The sequence below is a fragment of the Amblyomma mixtum genome, chromosome 6, assembly GCF_055824585.1.
Source record: "Amblyomma mixtum isolate Tamu chromosome 6, ASM5582458v1, whole genome shotgun sequence".
Lineage (NCBI taxonomy): Eukaryota > Metazoa > Arthropoda > Arachnida > Ixodida > Ixodidae > Amblyomma > Amblyomma mixtum.
Window position 1 is genome coordinate 126,463,123 of NC_143017.1, and position 21,852 is coordinate 126,484,974.

General features: G+C 44.0%; 1 protein-coding gene across 8 annotated transcripts in view; it reads right to left on the bottom strand.

The window, feature by feature from the left end:
- Positions 1 to 20,786, bottom strand: part of LOC149340313 (rho guanine nucleotide exchange factor 11-like) — a 107,283-nt gene extending 86,497 nt beyond the window's left edge. For 5 of the 8 annotated variants that reach the window (XM_089549059.1, XM_089549057.1, XM_089549054.1 and 2 more), the window contains exons 1-6: positions 20,628 to 20,771; positions 14,096 to 14,196; positions 8,099 to 8,197; positions 3,993 to 4,072; positions 1,417 to 1,521; positions 209 to 495 (exon numbers count right to left, since the gene is read on the bottom strand). In XM_089549059.1, the coding sequence (XP_089405185.1) occupies positions 209 to 495; positions 1,417 to 1,521; positions 3,993 to 4,072; positions 8,099 to 8,197; positions 14,096 to 14,133 (609 nt within the window). In that variant the 5' untranslated portion in view covers positions 14,134 to 14,196; positions 20,628 to 20,771. Of the gene's footprint in view, positions 1 to 208; positions 496 to 1,416; positions 1,522 to 3,992; positions 4,073 to 8,098; positions 8,198 to 14,095; positions 14,208 to 20,627 lie in introns of all 8 variants that reach the window. The other 3 variants (XM_089549053.1, XM_089549056.1, XM_089549058.1) reach the window with 3 other exon arrangements.
- Positions 20,787 to 21,852: the final 1,066 nt, after the last annotated feature.

A 21,852-nucleotide genomic window follows, 5' to 3' on the forward strand; every position in this document is an offset into this window, starting at 1 on the left:
AATTATTCCTCAACAATCTGCGAGCATTTTTGTATAACTGAATGATTTTCCTAGAAAATTCACTGAACATGTCATACAGATAACTTCATGTCTTCAGACCAGCAAGTTCACTCACAAAATGCTTATTATTTTCTTGCGTTCATTTCATAGCATGCACGCAACGATAGTATGCCGCAACTAGAACGTGCAATCAGTAAATTGGACTCACGTCAACTGGCTGGGGTCCCGTGATACGTTCTGAGGACTGTTTCGAAACCAACGGCTGGTGGCCGGGAGGGGATGCTGCAGGCACTGTGCTAGCACCACCGCTTCCACTGCCGCCATTGGGACGCTCGCCGGCACCAGAAGGTGGCGGTCCCAGCAGGGTGAGGGCCACATGGGCGCCTGACTTGATGAGATGCACCACATCCTGGTGGTTGGACTGCGTCACCAGTGTGCCATTGACTTTGATGATGCGGTCCCCCTGGTGTACGCCCGCCCGTGCTGCTGCTCCCCCTGCATGAATCAGTTAACAAAACAAATTGATTTGGAAGTATTCAAAATGCAGGAAACAAGTGTCCCCAGTTTTTTAAGCACTGACATGCTTAAAAAAAGTAAACAAGAAAACAACACTCCCACTGAAATAGCTGTCCATACAGAAGAGTCCAAGATGTGAACCACCTAGTAGTGATTATACTGTGGACAGCCAAAAGCAAACAAAGCAAGCGCGCCGAACAACAAGGATACGAGAAAATTAGGAACAAAAACAAAAAATCCACGGATATATAACCACTAGCATATCAGCCATGATCGCTCTCAAACATGCAACATTTAACACGACTTCACAAGAACCCACCCTGGTACTCAGGCAAGGCCATGAGTTTTAAAGATACGACAACCACCCGCAATTACTACTTTCAGTTGATTCAAATTTCAAAAGTTCGGTTCACACACAATCTTTTGAATTAATTTCAAATCCATTTAATTCTCACGATATGTTTATTTTGCTCATAGTTTCTCATTCCTCCGGACCTAAAAAAAAAATTTCAGGTGACTCGACCCTCAAATAATTTAAGCAAAGGCCTGTGGGTTTACAAAGTTTGATTAGTCCGTCAAGTGTATGCTTGCAGCAGTAATGCACATCACACCATGAAAACCCAAGTGCTGATCAATAAACAACACTTGCCAGCACACAAATAATAAGCACTCTCAAGTTTGCCATTTGACCTCAAATACTAATTTGGGAAACAATGCCAACAAGAAGCCGTGTTACAAACCACCATGTCCCCTCCGGGACCTAAGCCAATGCCCTAGGTTTAGATGCAGCAAGTATGTGTTTGCCATCCCGCCACTTGACAGGCAGCTGAGGCAAATGACATGATACACTTCGTGTGACTTGCTACGCCCTGAACTTCACAGAATTGAGGAAAAGCATACCTGGCTTGACAGACTGCACAAAGACGGGGTTGTCACCCGAAACAGTCAGGCCGTAGCCCTTCTCGTCCCGCCGCACAATCAGGCACCTCTGGACCAGTAAGACACCTGCACCAATGCACACAGACCCAGATACAGCCCACTGAATGCCGGCCAATCTGACATCACTGGCAACCCATGCAATAAATCTGCATGCAGGAAACAGGCGAACTGCATGATGAAGATTTTGTCAGCACAACACGGATGGAACAGACAGAGACTAGGCGTACAGTGATCATTAACTTGCAGATGGTTAGTGCTCACGTGTGGTTTTCAATTAGCTGAAAGTTAAGCAAGTAGTTACAAGTTTATGTTCACTTATGTTCACTGCCACCTCTACAATAACAGACAAATAAGGCTTGGGAGGTCGAAGCCACAAACCGATAAAAAAGCTAATTCTTCAGGAAAGCCAATAACAACAAAGGGTTAGAGTAAATTACTACACTTTTTTGTGAAACAAGTAACTCATCCGAGAAACAAGCACTACAGCACCTTTGTATTACAGACAACGCTAATAAAATAAGCCAAAAAAGGTGGAAAGCCAGCATACCCTAAGCCGCTTCTGCTGAAAGGGCACTTTATTTCTTTTGTGGAAAGCAAACAGCAACAGGGTCCTGATCAAGCAATGACAAGTTCTTTACATGTTAGCTTACTGTCTGGTACTCTCTGCATGGATAGCTCCAAGGCGTGCCAGCTGGAAGCCTAGGCAACATCACTGACCCAGCTCCTGGCTTCCTCAAACCTCACTTACTCATAAGGTTATCTACAATGCACCATTGATAAACATTTGAGATGACTGGTGTAGCATGTATTCTTCATATCACAATAACTTTTGCAAAAATTTCAGAAATACACCGCACGCTCTTGTACTTTGAAACACAATGGATGAACAATCAACTGAAAAAAAAAATTGACCAACACTTATGATACTCCCTAATGCGAAATTTGAGCGCTGCTTGAAGCTGCGGTATACCAAAGCGGAAAACTTGGACCATGCTTAAGCTTAAACCCTTAAGAGTACAATTTCACATTGCCACTTCGTCACACAAGGCCTCTAAACTATCACACTGAACGAACACTCCTCCGTAGTGTAGAGCAGTGCAGTGCAAGCAATCCTTGCCAAGTTGTAGCGTCTTCTCCCGCATTTGCTGCTCTGTGCGAGAACGCATTGCAACATGCTTATCTCATTGCTTCAAGGAGTAACGCTGAAGCCACAAAGGACGCGTCTTGATTTGAAGCGGGCCACGAGGAGTGTGGTTCGCATATTCAGAGTTTCAGAGTAGCGTGTGCCCATTCCCATGGTAAACGGCATGGACTCTATGTATATGCTGGTTGACGGTTCGGCTACTGTCTCAAGTTGTGACTAGCAGTTTTGGGGTAGATCTTACGCTGATTCAAACATAATCAGCCACACACCTATGTGACTAATACGGGGACTACAATTTAGCACAAGGAGTCACATCACATGGACAAGGCAGTGTGTCATTTTGCATAAACCCTCCAATAAGGGAGTAATTACTAATTGACATTCACCCAAGTGCAGCCATATGGCTACGCCACAGTGCACATGATGGACACATATTTTCCATACATTTGCCATATGGCTGCGCTTGGGTGGAGGTCAATTAGTAATTACTCCCTTATTACAAATCTACTCCACCTTAGGGGTTTCCCCTAAACATCTGACCAAACCCTCCAATGTACATCATCTGAAACGGAGGGATTATAGGAATATCTGCCTGCTACCGCATCCACTGCAGTCACTAATGCGCTGGTAGTGGCGGTGCGCATTCTAAGCATGTTTTGTAAATGTGTTTATGAAGTCATTGCGCAAAAGCCTGTGCAAACTGAGTGCAACCTCTCTCACCCACTCCCACAGCACCCTCCTTCTCTACTTTCCACCCTACACTGTCACCTTTGTCTTTCATCGTTACTCCCTCCTCCAACTTTTCAGTCTCGTCCTCCCTTTGTTATTGTCCTACTTTCATCCTTTACCGTACTCTTCGCTTTGCTACAAAACTGCCAGTTACACCAACAACAATGACAACAAGCAACCCAGAAACGGGTGCCTAATAACTGTGCATTAAAATCTATGAACAATCATAATATCAATCTTGAAGCATTACCAAGTTATGTACCATCACACTCAGGATGACTTGCAACACACTAGAGTCAAAAGTAGTTTGGTTCGCGATTTGCAGCAATTTACTGCATAACGCACATTACAGAAATCCCTACCCTTTTGACAGGCAGCTACATGCATTAGTTTTACCCTCATCGGGTTCCCACTGCTCCACAAAAGAAGCTGCGACGACATCCCACATGTTGCAAGTCATACTAGGTGTAACTGAACATAACCTGCAATGAATGACGCATCATAAGAAGTGGCACCAATGGACGGACATTAAAAAATAAAAAAGTTGATTAGTATCCAGACCTAATGCTAATCTTCACCGATCTCTGACCAAGACTCTTACAAGTAACTTGTGAAAGGTGACGGGTGCCCAGATCTGCATCGGACAGAGACACATGCAACTCACCCTGAGTGTCATACCCATCAGCCGTGTGGGGTAGCTCCTCCCGTTTCGGCAGTGCATCACCCTTGCTAAAGCTGCCCAGCCTGCGCGTGCAAAAGTGTGCAAATTTAAAGGCACCTCCCGCCACAGTGCACATGATGGACACACAGTTGCCAGAAATATTACATCAGCAACAAAAACTACTGCATGTGTTAACCCTAACACAAAAGTCATGAATGCTGCACCAAAATGTTTTTGTTGAGGGATGTAAATCCCAGTACATGTAATAAGCACACTGAGAAAAGTAAAAAGGAAAAAAAGAAACAGCGATAATGCTACATATACAAAAGCCCCAACTTCCAAGTACAATAGCAATGTAAAAGGAATACATTAGAAAGTCTTCTGCTATTTCATTACTATTCCAGCTTCCCTAACCTCTCGCATAGGCCACTGTTTACTCTTTGCGACAAGTTCAAGATCTGTTTCTCCAGCTCATCCAAATTTTAACAATAATGCAGACTTTCGTTGGAATTTTCCCTTTGTGAATGGCCATGCCCAGCAGCACAATACACTGTTCTAAGGGTCTACAAACCCTCCCAATGAAAACATGAGTCTGGCATGGCAGCCAGCCTTGACAGAGCAGCCTCAGACTCCAATAAACCCCGCTGAAGACATTTCTTATACAAAAAAGCTAGATACCATGCTTCTGACAATAATGACAAACGAAAATGCATCAGCAGACAACCACATTTCATTTCTTGCAAATAAAGTTCAAACACTTCCATACAGAAGGCATTTCTTGGTCACATCTGACACTCTCACACTGTGCACAACAGAAAAAGCGCAAAAAGAAGCAAAAGCAAACAATGTGCACGCCGTGCTCCAAAACCACACATGGCCATGCGGACTAAGAACCAGCCCTTCAATGCAGCATTGACACCATCCACCCCAGCTCCAATGAAAAGCCACACACCATCTTTCCTCTCACACACACACACACACATACATACCACACACCGTTTATGACTGCTTTCAAAACCGACATTCCAAACGCACTTTTCATTTCAAACGAACAAATGGTGCAGCTTTTGTCATCAGAGGTGGCTTTCTGTGGATAAGGTTTCTTCAAGCACTTCTGTCAGGTCTTTTGCTGTTCCCCAAGTCTTCAGGACAAGTGCTAACTATTATACACACTATTCACCTGAGTCAACAAATGAATTAGTTTGCCCTTTCCTCAGAAACTGCACTAGGAAGTAATGTGTTTGCATATGCAATCTACAGCCTTCCAACACTAAAAAGGCTCAAGGAAAAAGAAAAGTTGCTTTTGCAAGCTCTTGTCAATTCTCGATTCAGAAAGGATTGCTTACACAAACTAGTTGTGAACCCTGCATAGATTGTAATCTTTTGCTTACAAAAACTAGTTGTGAACCCTGCACACATTACAATCTTTTGGGAGGAAGCCAAGTTAACGAAAGGACGTAGCAATGTATATACAGTAGCTGACCGATTTTTCGGACTCCGATAATTCGGACCTGTGCGATATATCGGGCTGGCTGTGGAACCACCACATAATTCACTGGAATGTGTACATATTCACGACCAATATTTCGGACCTTGCTAAGCCCGGAATTTAGATTTTTTGGACTCATTATGTTGTGAGCGGGCACTGCTGCCACAAAATGAAAGTCTTTCTTTGTCCTGTGTTTCTGCACAAAGTCTCTTTGTAAAGTGCAATACCAATTAGCCCTAAGCTCCACTTTGTTACGACTTTTCACCACCGTGGAATGCACCATTCTGGACTGTATGTGCCGATGGATTGGCTTGGGTAGGCATGGCAGTTTCTATGTCTCATCAGAGAGTTATAACAGAGCGTGATCCGCGATCCGCTCCCGTGAGCCGCTTCCGCGGGGCAGCACTGCCCACGCGCTGATTGGTTACGACGCGGCAGGCGCACCCGCAGCTGACCGGTACGTGGCGCCATCTGGCGGCCCCGTGGCGTTCCGCGCACGCGCAAAGGGGCCTCCATAACATGGAGGAAAAAAAGTTTTTTCCTCCATGCTCCATAACCCCTCGGAGGCGGATCGCACTATATTGTTGCCACTCGAGGAGGCAACCGCGCACACCAATCTTTCTGAAGTTCCGTGTAGCGACGGCAGCGCAAGCTACAGCCTACGGAGATAAAGCGCAGATCACACCAATAACGCGACAGCAGGAACGTTCCTGACCAGACACCGTCGCAATCAGTGAACGGGGGGGGGAGCGGAGAAGTGAGGGGGAGGGGGGAAGTCGTCGTAGCCGTCCGCTTCCCGCATGTTCCTTCTCTCGGTACACCGGGCATGGCAGGGCATCGCTGCCCAGGATAAGGGCTCTGTCCTTGACTCGCGCGGCGTGAGTGTGCCGATATCTCGAACGGAGAACGTATATGCAGACCGGCGGCAAGAGGTGTGCATTGCGGCAAGGTTGCACAAAACTACTGCTCCGTTTATGAAACCGTTCGCGGCATGACCTCCAGGACGCAAAAATCGTATCGGCGTGTATGCAGTGCCGCGGACCCCTGCGGTCCAGACATGATGCAAGCAAGACTCCGGCTCAGATACAAGCTAATGTCGCTTTTGGGCGGAATATGGCAGAGGGTAAAAATATTTTTTTTTTCAAGCAGATTTCATCGCAATGAAGTATATATATATATATTTTTTTTTTTTGAAATGCACGAATTTTTTCGACTGTGCCAATTATACAGACCAATTTCCGGGTCTCGCCGGGTCCAAAAAAACCGGTTGGCGACTAAGGTATATATATAAAAAAAAAAAGCTCCACACACTTGGCATGCATTTGGTTAGTCTGGTAACTACCAAATCTCAAAATTTAACGAATGTACTCCACTAGTAACAAGTCTGAAATTCCATTAAAGATAATATCACATGAAGGTACAGAACATGTTCAGGCACAACAGAAAGGATAGCTGCCTCCTATTTCACAGTTGACCTCCTGCAACAATACGGAGCCAGGCTTCTCAGTTCTGTATGCGTCCAAAAAACAATTTGCAGCAGCGATGAGACAATTCAAGTCTGGCTTCCTACAAGGCTTTAAAAAAACTCTTTGAAATTGGAATGATTTGGGTTTCATTTCCTGCAAATCTGAACAACTGTGATTTAAAGAGGGTATGAAATAGCGATAAGTTCTACATAATGATGACGCTAACCGGACCTATTTACTGCCTAAGCAGACGTGTGCACCTTACACACATGCCACATGCTAAAATTAGTGATTAGCTCAAAAGAAATTGAGGGGGCTGGGAAGTACCATACACAGAGAAATCGATCACAAAGTAGACATGCAAGATGTTACTCTCTCAGCACATGTAAAGCAGCTATTGGGACTAGGGAACATAAAAAACAGCAATGCCAAACATGACAGCATGCTGGTAGTGAGGACGGAACGAACGGTAGGCAAGTGCATGTCATGCACACTGATCTATCAATACAACTTAAGAAATTTCTGTCTCTTCTCAGTTTATTTAATTTGGAAGCTCAAGTTCACATATATGCATGACTCTGCCTTATTAATAGCAATTAAAGGTAGTTCCTCAACAGTGCTAAACAGTGTCGCCCAAGCTATGTGTGCACCATGTCCTGTTAACAAAACACCACTTAGCAACAAAGAAATTACATTAATGCTTTGAATTCCACCAAACAACTCTGCTCAATGCAAGAAAATGACGGCAGAAGGTTACGCACTGCTTCACAGCAGTAACAAATCCATGGGAGCAACAAAAAAAAAATAGCTTTACTTCGTTTACACTTCAGCAGTGATATATGTCATGAGTGATCACAACTATGCAACAGCTACACATCACTCAACATAAGGAGTATGCCAGAGAGGCAGGTTAGCAAGCAGCACAATGGCCAGACGTGTTAGTGACTGTGCAGGTGCCCACCAAAGCTTCAATCACACAAAACGAAAGTCCCGCTCAGCAGTGAGCGACCACTATGCAACAACATCCATGCATTTGCAATGTCACATGTGAGAAGCAATGCATGCAGGCAAATGTGTCAGTGCTCCAGCAACCTTCATTTTCTTTTTCCCGTGCCAGCACACACGCACAAAAAGAGGGGGGCCACGGTGCTTACCGCACGGCATCTGTGCGCACGGAGCGTCCACCTATTGTTTTGTTTTTCGTACGTGTGCGAGTGCCTGAGGTGTGCCTGTGAGTGGACCTGGTGTGGCACCTAGACGAAACACAAGCGCTGGCTGTCACATGAGTAAAACTTCCGATGGCTGCGTTCATTGTCACATTCTCAAGTCCAGCCAAGTCCAGCTGTCATGCAGGACAACATGCTCAGGACGAGAAAGAGTGTGCATGTGCCACACCGACAAAAAACAGCCACACAGAATGGACCACTTTTAAACACCAAAGCTCCACATCAAAGGCAACCTTAAAATATGCTCAAACAGGGCCTCTTGTGGGGATGTTGCCGGCTGAATATGAATAAAGTCCTTTCTTCTTCTCTGGTAATACAAAACCAAAGCTTAGCACAAAATTAAGCACCAAACAATATGAGCATTAAAGCAGAACAACACAAACAGCAAATCCTATGCTGACGCATATTCAAAATATTCCATGCTTGCTGAAGCAACACTAGTTGCAGGCCATTATTCTTCCCAGCCCATGTAATGCATTGTAAAAAAAGCAGAGGCCACAAAATGAGATATTAGTTTTTATTCTGCTGAAACTAAACAAAAAGCTCCTACTAGTTCCTCACTGATAACTACATTTGGCAACTAGGTAATATGCACACATATTTTTATACCTAGACAACATTTCAAGCAACACGTACCCATTCCGGTGTAGTGCCACTGTGCAACCATACATTTGCTCAAAAGAACATCCACACACCTCCACACATCTACCAATACCCACAGGTGAGACTGCTATCTCCATCAACCCACAGCCTGCAAGGTCGGCACAATACTTGTAACTATAGTTGCAGTATGCTAAAATACTACTAGCAAAAAAATTAAAATGAGGCTGTGGTTCAAGCTTGGTGCCTACTGTTAACAGTGAAAACACCGGCAAACCTTCCACTGTTACACAGTGGAAGGTTACACAGTGTGGTGTCACAGTGTCCCACAGTGACTTTCAAGAAATCAGCTTTAACTGAGGAGGGTCCGCATCAAATAGCAGTTTAAGACAAATGCACTCTAAACTATGCTCAGCTTTTCGATGAATAATTTATGTGCTAATCAGGTTAAAAAACCATCCAAATATGACATCAAACTTCCGAAAATACAGCAAATGTATAGATGTGCTCAGTACAGTCTCATGCTGGTTGTAAGCTGGAGGCGTGTGAAATTTAGTTCAGCTTTTAAGGCCAATTGTAGTTTCCACAGTGCACCCTTGCCAATCTTCTGGGAGCTTTTTCTTTTGCATTTTGTGCATGTTGAATCTGACAGATAGACATGACCTTCACCGAGTTTGCCTCATTATTGCTAGTGCAATGTCTAGAGTCACATTTTCAAGCTCAATCATTTGGGTCACCGATGCTCTACACACGAGCATCCGGGCACAGCCTGTGCCACTTAGGTCGAACAGCTCAAGTGGATTCGAAAGATCTGAAGCAGCCGGTCAAGAAAGCTATATGCACAAAAGAGGTCTTCCAAACAAAATCAACAGCAATTGCCAAAGCTCTATTCAGTGATCTCTGCTCAGATGAATGCCTGCCAAATGTTTACACAGCAAAACACAACATGGAAATAAGTGCGTAAATAAGCTTATCTACCAGTGGATGCTCAAATGCAAAGCAAATACACATTATTATTATTATTATTATTATTATTATTATTATTATTATTATTGTTATTATTATTATTATTATTATTATTATTATTATTATTATTATTATTATTATTATTATTATTATTATTATTATTCAGATGTTCATGACAGCAGCCCCTCAACATCAGTTGTAATGGTTATTTTGCAGCTTCTATTTCTAGCAGAAGCAGCCCTATATATACCACTGACACATATGAAGGAAGAAAGACCACAAAGTTTTTGTGGAATATACATTCTACAAGAATCAAATTGCCTTCATAATCAAGAATATAACAAGTCCAATTGGCAAAAATGAAAACTACTTTCCCCTGTACCTTTGTTATAACTCATGGCTACAGGCAACATATGAAGAAAGCGATGCAAGCTGTCAAAAGCTTTTTTTTTTTTTTTTCAGACAATGCGGTCTCTAAGCTGATGCAGCTTGTGTGGCAGGCAACACAAGCTTAACATTTCGAACCAAAGCAATCATCAGTCAACCTTATTTTCCTCACCGATTTGTGTGCCCCAACCTATCCCTGCATAACCTATCCCTGCAAAGTTTTTTTTTTATATAACATTGTTTATTGCCTTAGGCCATAGAGTTGTGCCCTTAAAACACTAAACCACATGGAAACATCCCCAGCTCCAGGAACCTGGTCTGAAGGTACTCCATGTTGCCATGTCTCCCAATGAGTGACAGACATTGCAGTGAGGTATCTGTTCAGTGCCTTATCACAATGGCTGCGCAGCAATCATATGATAAAGAGATGTGTGCTTTGACCATGCAAACTGTTTATGTAAACAAAGAAATGCATTACCACTGCCTTTCTTTCCTTTTTATAACATTCTTTACAGCCAGTCTATGCTATGCATCTAACACTTACTTTCTTTTTTTTCTTTATTTATCTTAAAGATGACAAGGACAGTAATCGGCAAAAGCTTTTCACATTCAAAGTTACCCTTTAAGGAACATGTGCTCTCGAAAAAAAAATATACATATATTGCTGCTCTGCCTCACAACCCTGCCACTTGTTAATGTTACCAGCTGATGGAGCATGCTTGTTCCCACACACCTACAGACATTTCAGGCGGTTGGCTTGCATGACAATCTAAAAATAAATTTTCTCCCGTACATCCGCATCCCATAAACTTTCTTGACCAATAGTAAATCCCCTCTTCTTGTCTGAAGGCTGTAGCTGCTTGCTCATGTTTATGCACTTGCAAGGTGACGGGCAAATGCACTGCCCTCAATCAAATCATTAAAATATGTGCGGCCTTTGCTGCCACAACTATTTGAGAATTTGCACTTAAGCCAACCAGAAGAAACTAAAAAATTGCACAACCTATTCTTTACTCTAATCAAAAACAATGGTGGGTTGTGAAAGACCACCATCACAGTCTAACATTACTTTCCCAATGTGTAAATAAAAAAAAACCTTTATAGTAAGCAACTTAAGCTCTCCCTACGAATTGACAAAAAGTCTCCTGATGTGTTCTTCGCAGAGTGCAGCAATTGTGCTCACACTCCCAGCAACAAGACAAATTACAAAGTGAGTACTCGTGTTTTAAAGGACTATAGTTAAGTTTATGGTTTATGGGGGTTTTAACATCCCAAAGCGACTCGGGCTATGAGGGATGCCGTAGTAAAGGGCTCCGGAAATTCGACCACCTGGGGTTCTTAACGTGCACTGACATCGCACAGTACACGGGCCTGCAGAATTTCACCTTCATCGAAATTCGACCACAGTGGCCAAGATCGAACCCGCATATTTCGGGTCAGCAACCGAGAACTACTGGGCCACCGCGGCAGCCTTTTTAAAGGACTTTAGACAGCTAAATTTAGGTGCATATTTTATTCTTTCAAATGATGAGTTAGACACTAGAATACATGGATCAGTGTATCGTATTCACCTACGGCCAGCAAATAAATTAAAATTCATTTCCTTCTCTCATGTTGTTTAGGTTTCAGTTTCATCAGCACAACGCTGGCTGTGGCGTGCAGTTGGCCTTTAGGTCATGTGAGGCACGAAAAAAAACTGCAGTATAAAAGCTGATACGTAGTTTTAATTCATTACAACACTTAAAACTGCCTACTTCAAGAAGTGGAACGACAACAAATGATGTAACAAAAGTTATATTGCCGTCTTTTTGTGCCGCATGTGGCCTGAACACCAACTACACGTCACAGCCATCGTTCTGTTGATAGAACCGAAATAATGAGAAGACATTCACTTTTAAATTATTTAGAGGTCGTAGAGGAATATCAAGCGGTGATCTGTGTATTCTCTTGTCTAGCGCATCATCTGAAAGAAGAAAACATGCAAGCAAAAATAGTCCTTTAATAACACATTAAGTGTGTTCGGGTTAATAAAACAACTTGGAAAACTGCTTCGTCGGTATCTTTCCCATTTAACAAACAAAACTTTGTAGCATCCCTCATAGCCATAAAACCCTTCTGTAAGAGTAATTCATATGCCTGAAATGACTAATACAGCAGCTCAAGAAAAATTGCTTCGTAAAAGAATATGACGTTAGAAGGAGATGCAGCAGTACACTAAACCTGTTTTTGAATTCTTATGCAAACCTTTTTACTGCAATTACATTGCAACTAAGGCTTTGTTAACTAAATTTTGATTTCTTACAAGCAGAGGGCACAACGCTAGGCACTACAAGGAGCTGCATTATGTAGCATGTACTCTCATGTTTATTTTGTGCAAAACTCCCACCAACATTCACAACATTCTAACACGTTGCCCAACAATGCAGCTACAAGACCAGACAAGAGTGAAATCTGCGGCCCCAGTCAGCCAATCTACATTTAATTTGATCCTTTCTAGGGCGTCAAAGGCCAAAATATCAAATTTTCAACATGAACACCAAAACAACCGCAGGTCTCTTCTCATAGACAAAGTATTCAAACCAGAATTTTCTAGAAAGTGCCAAACTATGCAAACAATGTATCCAACTTAATGTGCAGCCTTGCATCTTGCATGAAGCCCTACCATTTAAAGGGACACTGAGGAGAGCACTATTAATATTTTTTTTATAGTAAAATCCGATAGTTCGGCATGCCATGGCTTTGTTGCCACTTGGCCGGCAGCGAAAGATGCATTTATTTCTAAGAAATTTGGATTCGAAGTTGAAAAAGTTTTTCCCGCCGCTGTGATTCAAACTTGGGATTCGTCTATGACGACAGAGGACTAAGAGACGTGAAACATGACGTGCACATGACGTAACGCAGACTCCGCGATTTCTGGCGGCCAGCAGTGCGGCCTAGCAGCAGCCGAAAAGAAAGCTACCGCCGGCCGCACGTTGAAGGCATCTATCGGCTATTGCGGCCGTCGCTACAGTCGCTTCGATTACGTTTGCACTGGCGTTTTGCCAGCGTTACGATGGATCTCGTTCTCGAAGTCGTCAACAAAGTTCTCGCAGATAGACACCTTTAGCATACCGTGTACCTTGTTACCGCTAGCGGAATACCGGGAGCCCGCCTACCGCCGGAAAACAGGCGCTGATTTGTCCCGATGCTTCAGGAGCGCGCGTAGCAGCCGGGCACGTGGCGTCATCTGGCGACGTCAAGGAGATTTGCGCATGCATTGGCTGCGCCTCAGTGATGCATGGTTTCTCGGTTCCTGGTGTTGCTAGAACCATTCGTTCTAGCAACACTGTTTTGTTCTATGATCTCATCACGCTTGTACTTGCGAGTTTGGCCTGTGGCAGCGATACCTGTATTTTGGTTCTTGCTCTTTTCTACGTTACAAGAGCTTTGTTGTCAGTATGAGTGGCGTTTTTGTAATCAGGAGCTGGTATTCTGTCGATACAAGCCAACTTCAATTTCTCCTCAGTGTCCCTTTAAGCCAGCCTCTACCCATTTCCTGTGTCTAAATTCTTTAGGCCATGCGGTATGCTTGTGAGATTTGTAGACGGGGCCCTTACTGCACCCTTACAGCTCAAAATCACTACAGGGCAATGAGGACACTCATCCTCACAGCACCTTGTTAGCTTCACGGGTGCTGTAAGTTCCCCCCTCCCCTTTACAACTACTAAGCAGGTCCTGTGGCCTGAAGGCTTTCAGACAAAACTATACACACATATGTAACCATGCTTTTGGCATTGGCAATCGTGCCCCTCTTGTAACAAGCCATCGGCCTGAGGCTACCATCTTCACACACACAAGAAAAATTAGCTGTTACAAGCAGCGCACTTTTTCCAGCTGAACGTGTCAGTACTCTCGTGAACCCCAGTTCAATGAAAACTTAACCAAGCCCATCCTGGCCAAGGACCACAAACAAGTACAGCCTACAGTGTTTACCTGAGCCTGTCCATAGTTACTGGCGCCATTGGTCTCATGTCAACTGACCCGAGAAAACTTCAAGGACTCATGCCCGATCACTTTGCTCATCTGCAGCACACCTGTGGGATGACTAATCATTAAAAGCCAAGTCATTGAATGAAATTATGCCCCCAACAATCAATGTTGCATCAAACAATGAAAAAAGAACTCAGTGGAGTCAAATTTGAATTCAGCAGCAGCATGCAACTGTTGAGCATAAACGAAATCGAAGGTCGCAATTTTTTCCTTTTCAGTGCGCTCACATTTGGAATAAAGCTCCCACGTAGAGTACAAACGTAAACACGAAGGGACCTAAGGAGTTCAGAATAGCAAGTGGTTGAATGAACCAGTGCTAAGCACAGTAGCAAAACTACTGCTGTTTAGTAAATCACTTTTTTAAATCTACATAAGCAATTTACAAATACTTGCACCCCACACACAACACCCCATATGTCCAAGCCAATTAAATTTTCTGCTGTAATCATGCATGTCAAAGAGAACTTGGGACCATTAAGGAAAAACAAAAATTTCCCTGCATGTTCACATAGACTGTACATTTGGCTGGTCCAACCTATTATGATAACTATCCTTTAGATCTATGTACTCCATCGGAGTAGTTCGTTGCAGCCTTACCAAAGCTGCGATGAGTGCAAAGGCAGCATTCTGACAGTGCAGAATGTAGTGCCACTATAAAATGGTCATACGAAATCACATGCTTTAAAGTGCACATGCACCCAATGCTATTTCAAATCATGCCTTAATGTATACTCTCGTTACTTCCACTGTTTCTCAAGTTTAACATGCGTAACTCTTGCGTATGCTAAAATAACTTTTCTAATATGGCAGCGTACTTCGAAGCAGGGCCGCTCACTCTGGAGTGAATTCGTCTTCGTTGATCAGTTTTTCAGTACATTCACTGATCATAAATGGGGCATCGGGCTTTCGTTTTGTCGCATCTCACTTACAGCAAAATACACGAGTGATAAGACTGCTCTACTTTTTATTCTGAGAGCAGACTATGCTACTCCAAAGCCTAAAGAAGAATGTTAATTTGTTGAAAAAAAAATTAATTTCATTCTAAAAACCAGATACCGCCACTAGGCTGAAGTTAGCGTGGCGCTTCCATTTGCGTGTATGACAAAGAGCGTAGCATCTCACAAAATGTTTGTGTTTAGCGTACATAAGTGCAGATATGTTTTTCTAAAACTGCTTAATCATCCTTCAGTGTTTAGTACGTAAAGAGTGCCTATTTATGCTCTTCTCTAAAAAAACCAACACATGCCGCGAGCAAGCAGATCACCAGCAGGCAACAGGGTGCAGAGGAACATGTTTAATGCACTCTCCTGATTGGCTGAGGCCGTTAGTTTCCATAGTGCTGCATAGTGCTGCATTTAAATCACGGCACAGGAAGAAGCCCACCCCATTGATAGGTTCACTGTCCCAGCACTGCCTTAGCGCATGACATGCCTCTTCCTTTACTATTCACCAGGTGACCATACGTGCACAGTACTAGTCCAAACCAGACTTAAAGCACTAGATCATCATCAATACTTCCAGCACTGCATCACTACTGGAACTCTTTTTGTACACAAAGCAGCCTTTAGACAAAGAACATTCTGAGAATATATACAAGATAGGGCATTTTTGGAAGCACATAGACTCATTTCCTGAACAGTGCTGCTTTTACTCTGAGCAGCACCAAAGATAGTTATCGCAAGCAAGTTAACAATAGGTCTTAGATTAAAGGGACAGTGAGGAGAGCTCTATTAATATTTTTTTTAAAGCAAAATCCGATGGTTCGGCATTTCATGGCTTTGTTGCCACTTGGCCGGCAGCGAAAGATGCATTTATTTCTAACAAATTTGGATTCGAAGTTGGAAAAGTTTTTCCCGCCACTCTGATTCAAACTTGGGATTCTCTTACGACGACACAGAACGAAGTGACGTGAAACATGACGTGCACATGATGTAACGCAGACTCCGTGATTTCTGGCTGCCAGCAGTGCGGCCTAGCAGCAGCCGAAAAGAAAGCTACCGCCGGCCGCACGTTGGAGGCATCTATTGGCTATTGCGGCCGTCGCTACCGTCACTTCGTTTACGTTTTCACCGGCGTTTTCCCAGCGTTACGATGGATCCCGTTCTCGAAGTCGTCAACGAAGTTCTCGCAAATAGACACCTTTAGCATCCCTTGTACCTTGTTACCGTTAGCGGAATACCGGGAGCCCGCCTACTGCCGGTGAGCAGACGCTGATTGGTCCCGATGCTGCAAGCGCGCACGTAGCTGCTGGGTTGTGACGCCATCTGGCGACGTCAAGGAGATTTGCGCAAGCATTGGCTGCGCCTCAGTGATTCATGGCTGCCAATGGTTCTAGCAACACTGTTTTGTCCTATGACCTCATCACACTTGTACTTGCGGGTTTGGCCTGTGGCGGCGATACCTGTATTTTGGTTGTTGCTCTTTTCTACGTTACAAGAGCTTTGTTGTTAGTATGAGAGGCATTTTTGTAATCAGGAGCTGGTATTCTGTCGATACAAGCCAACTTCAATTTCTCCTCAGTGTCCCTTTAAACCTTTTTACCTAATGACCCGCAAAAAAAAAAAAAACATGGAAATGCTGCAAATCTTGAGCACTTTTCAAGAGCTAGGGCTCTGGTCAGCGAAGGTATAAAAAATATCCAATACATATGCATAACTTTGTCCAACATTTAGGCTACTGGTTCCACTCAGCTTTTAAGCAATTTGACAACGTGCAAAGAATACAGATTACATTCATCTGACAGAGGAGTGAAGTGATTATGGACAGCACAAAGAGGCCACAGACGGGCAAGGTCCTGAATCAGGGAGCGGTCCAGAGCAGAAGATAATGGCCCACTGAGAGCCCCAATGCCACCAGTCAGGTTTCTTTTAACTGGAGAAAAGGTGGTGGTCGAGGCCACCAGCTTTATTAGCTTTATTATTGAATGTCATGCAAATGCTGATTAACATACATTTCTGGAAAGCACAGCCATGCACAAATATGCATGCCTGAAGCCATGAGCACATTGGTCAGCACAAGATAATATAAGCACCATTTAATCATTCTGTAACCAAGGTGAGGAAAAAGCTCTCATTATAGTGGTTGCTTGTTTGCATTCAAATCTCAGATGACATATCACAGTCCGTTCTGTGTATAAGAAGTTTGTCTGGAAGAAACGATAATGGAATATTGGTAGTAGTGAGACATGAAAAAGCGCTTACTCATGTTCAAAAACACTTTACACTTTAGCCCCCACCAATCTACTACAAATTTTTACATTATTTTCTCGGTAAATTCGAGCCAAGTATGTACAGCCAATGAAGCACAGCAGAAAAAAAGTAAATCATGATATACAACCTTCATTTGAGGCATGCAGGAGAACGAGTCATCCCAGACATTCATGGTAATTATATTCATCATTGCCCCTTATTTCACCCTTCAGCACCACAACAAGGACATAACACAAGAAGCAACAGAAGGAATAAGAAGTGATCAGTGATGTAATACAGAAAATGTAGTCAAGCAATAAAAATAATACAAGTAATCCATCATATAAGGCATACATTATGGTACACATCAAAATGAAACATGTAAAATGGAAAAGTAGACCAACAGGAACCTCAAAATTACTACTTCAGCAGTCAGTACACGGACAATTACTTCTGGTAGACTGTTTCACTATCATATGGCAAGAGGAAGAAATCAATTACTGAATACGCTAGTCACTCCATGAAGAAGATGAATGCTCATAGAATTGAAAGTGCTATATGTGTACAGATGGCAGGAAGTCAAAGTGACCAATGCGGAAGGAAAACTAAGTTTACGAGAAAATGAATGTATGGAACCGCAAGATTTCACTTAATAGTTAAAGAGAATTTCAGGTAGGATTTGACATTGCTAATGACAAGGCGATAATCATAGTTTCATGGCATGACCACGGCAGTGCTGTTATCGATAGATGCGAGCGCGCTGTTTAGGTGGGCCAGGTAAGAGTTAAGTTAATGGTGCATGCTCAAGTTTACTGCAAATGAGCAGTCAAATGGATTCTGCAAAGCTGCCTAACTCTGAAAAGTGCAACATAAATAAAATGTTTGTAAATACAAGGCGAGAGCTTTCACACAGCACAAAAGCCTAGCGCAGAGCATACATCAAGTCATGTCTATGAGATAACAATCCCATGCACAGCAACTGCAGCTCATGCGCATTTAAATGAGTGTTTTAGAATTTCAGCCATGTAAACAATCAAAATTTATTTAATTGAGCAACCCCTGTATTGCCACAACAGCTAAACAGGCTTTCTTCTTACCACACATATATTTACTAAAATACCCCCATGAAATACGTGGAGTAGGACAGATCCATATTACCACCGGCCGACCTCTCCACCTTTTCCGCTCATTAAAATTCCTTTCGCTCTCTCCCATGAAATATAATGTTATTTTTTCATCTCTTTGTCAAGCTTTATATTTTTTAGCTGAAAATGCAAAGGATCACTGATATAGGTCAATGAAGGGAGCCAAGCAAAAAAGAACATCTTGTATGTAATGACCATACAGTGAATTCTTTATGGTGTACTTCTGTGCTTCATAAAGGCACCAGTAAATCTAACATGTTCAGCCAAAAATCTCTGGACCATTTATAAATTACTGTTGGGGTTGAAGTGGCCTACTTTAATGTAACATCTACGAATATTACTATTCCATAAAATCATGTGCTTTTATTAAACAAAAAGGCATCCACCGCTTTACATACTGGCTTCGATAGCTTCTCACTTGCCCCAGACTCTTAAGTGACTGCACCAGATTGCAGTGGGGGCAAATAGGCCAGCAGTCGCTGAGGGGCACTTAAAGCACTGACCAGGTAGAAACGCTCTTATTGCTTATCAAAAAGCAAACCTTTTTTTTTTTCGTATTCCTTTCAGGCTGTTGATATCCTTGACAATTATCTCTTCTTGCACAAAAATAAGGCTTCACCCTATGAGGATCACGCCACGCAGTGTTTGGCAGATTAGCGCAGCCATTTCCAATAATCGCAGCAAGAGGCTGTAGAACGAACACTTCCTCCGAAGTCAACAAGGATAGTCTTACATTTTTGGAGTAGCACTGTGCCATAACTCGTTACTGCTGTTCAAATCCTAGAGCACTGATACGCTAAGGCGAAGTATTCAGGCTTTAAATGGCGAAAAAAAAAAAAAGCTTACTAAGAAGTGTTGCTTTCAGCAAGTAATAAGAGTGGCTACGTGACATGTCGCTCCAGCACCGCTTGTTCGCGACCCACTGAAGCACCCAACTACCGAGTGCATACGCAGGCGCCCAATAAATGCACATCGCTGTAGCACTGCTGTGCGCAGTTTTGGTTGCCAATTCAACTCTCATTCTTTGGAATACTGTAATCCTGCCCTACGCTATTAACTCATCGGTTAACGGCGATTTTTAAGTCAAGCGTTTGCAGCAGCGCATCAGGAGGCCGATCCCGCCGAGATGGGCCACACACACGGACCAGGCTCTGCCGCAGACGGTATGCGGTCAGACAGGAGGAACACCGCACGAACTGCCGCGAGACATTCGCGGAGAAGCATCACACGCGCTGCTTTCCGCTTGTACCGTTTCGCTGCACGGTTGACCCAGCAACGACACACTGCCCGCTCGACAAGGACACATTACCCAGCCCGTAGACACGCCCCTGAGCGTGAACGGAGCGCGGAAAGCTCGCGACAGGAATCGGGGCGCAGTGCTTCCGTTCACTTCGCGCCCGGAGCCCCTTGCGTGGGATGAATTCCGCGTTAGCAGCCGGCGCAGCCGTTCTCGCTGGGGGCTCCATTCAAAGCTGGCATGACAAGGGTCGCAACAGCGCCCACCTCTGGCCCCTCGGGCGACGCGGCAGGGCCTTGGGGCGGCCCCTTCGCGGGTTACGGTCGGAGTGCCTTCTAAAGGCCCCAGGGTCGTGTGTGGGGGCATCCGAGAGAAGCCTTGGGCTTTGCACTGCTGCCTGTCGACGGCCCCACTTCGAGAGGCTGCCGCCGCTCGCCGTCGACGCTGAGCGACTCGAAAGCGGACCTCGGCGGTTAGGCCTAACACGCTCACGAAGAGAGTCTCCGGGGCTCGATCAGATGGCCCCGGTGCGATGCTTAGCATATGCCAACTCGTTCTCAGGTCGTACGATTGCTTCCACTCCCCACAGCGCCACGCAGAATGCGGTTTGTGGTGAGGAAAGAACGCGGATAGACACACCCTAAAGCCCGTCCGTACGTATCCGGACGATCGCCACCTCCGGACTGATTCCGGTGGCCCTTGGCTGCAATGCGGGTAGAGGACTCGGGCAGGTGGCTCAAGTACACGTATTGCACGATGCAATTTTGCGATTCGCGACAGCTGTCATCGCTCGGTATCGCGGGCATCTCCGTCGACCCCAGCGATCGGATCCGAGGGCAAAGCAACACACCAGCGTTTTTGTGTGCCAGCACCGGGACACTGAGGCAGGCAGGGCAGCAGCTTACCTGTCGTGTAGGCCGGGAGATATATCCATTATTTCAAGTATCAAAGGTAGTCACATAATTCCATTGCACTCATGTCGTACATAAAAACAAACTTTCTATAAACAACCAATGCACAAGCCATCAAGACTAATATGGCTGACGAGCGATGCACGGAATGCACTCTGGGAAATTGTCGTCACTAGACAGATGCTGTCAGTTCTGTACGTGAGAGCCTACTTGCGCAATGGATCGCACTGGCACTGCTCGGGGCAAGATTACGCACATTTCTATTATAAATTTTGTTCTGATTACAGAAATTGAATTTCAACCTTTCTAGTTTCAGTTCAAGACTAATTAATGGAGGCACGGTGATCATGTCAGCCAATGAACAAAATGAGCGCCATTGGTCCAGAACACTGGTCCAGAATAATGTTTGTCTCGATTTAAAAGGAATCACTTTCTTCCACTGCCGCAAAAACAAACAAATCGTTCATTAACAGTTGTGTTCTTACGGCCACCTCTCTCGGCAGTGAGTATTTTTTAGTGAGCACCGACCTGCACGCTGATTAAATAATTAAATCAGATCATATGAGATAAATGTGCAGAAGCTCAGCGTTCTATGTTCAAGAAGTACTTATGAGCTGAATTTAATTTTTATAAAATGGCATTTGCGCAGGCATGCAACGGTGTGTTCGCTCATTTCGGATTTTCACCTCTCGACAAGGTTAACTAAAGCTGAAACAGCGGTATAATGTTTGCATATTTAAGCACATGCTTTAAGTTTAACCAAATATCCTTGATTGGGTTAGTAAGATTACTTCTCCTGATTCAATATTGCATCTAGCAAAAATGTCACACCGAAACCGAAACCGAATTTTTGCTTTAGTTTTTTTTACACTTGAGACTGCCACACTGCTCTGATTCTCGAACTTTCTGCAGACAGCTGTGGCATTTAACATCATAGCCAATTCACCCGAATATTCGTCCGAAACGAATATTTATGAAAAACGAAGAAGCGGAAAAAGCGGCGCTGTGATATAGCGCCATTACTGATGGAGTTACGAGTCTCGTGGCCTCATGCTTTGGTATGTCGGTGCCGCCCGCTACACCCGCTACACCGAGCGACTGAGCTAGGGTCACTGTAGTTATAGAGGGTCTAACATGGTTCTAGGCTGGTTATATTAACTCTATGGTTCTAGGTTCTAGTCACCGATCTCCACAAGGGGTCTGGATGGCGCATCGGGCG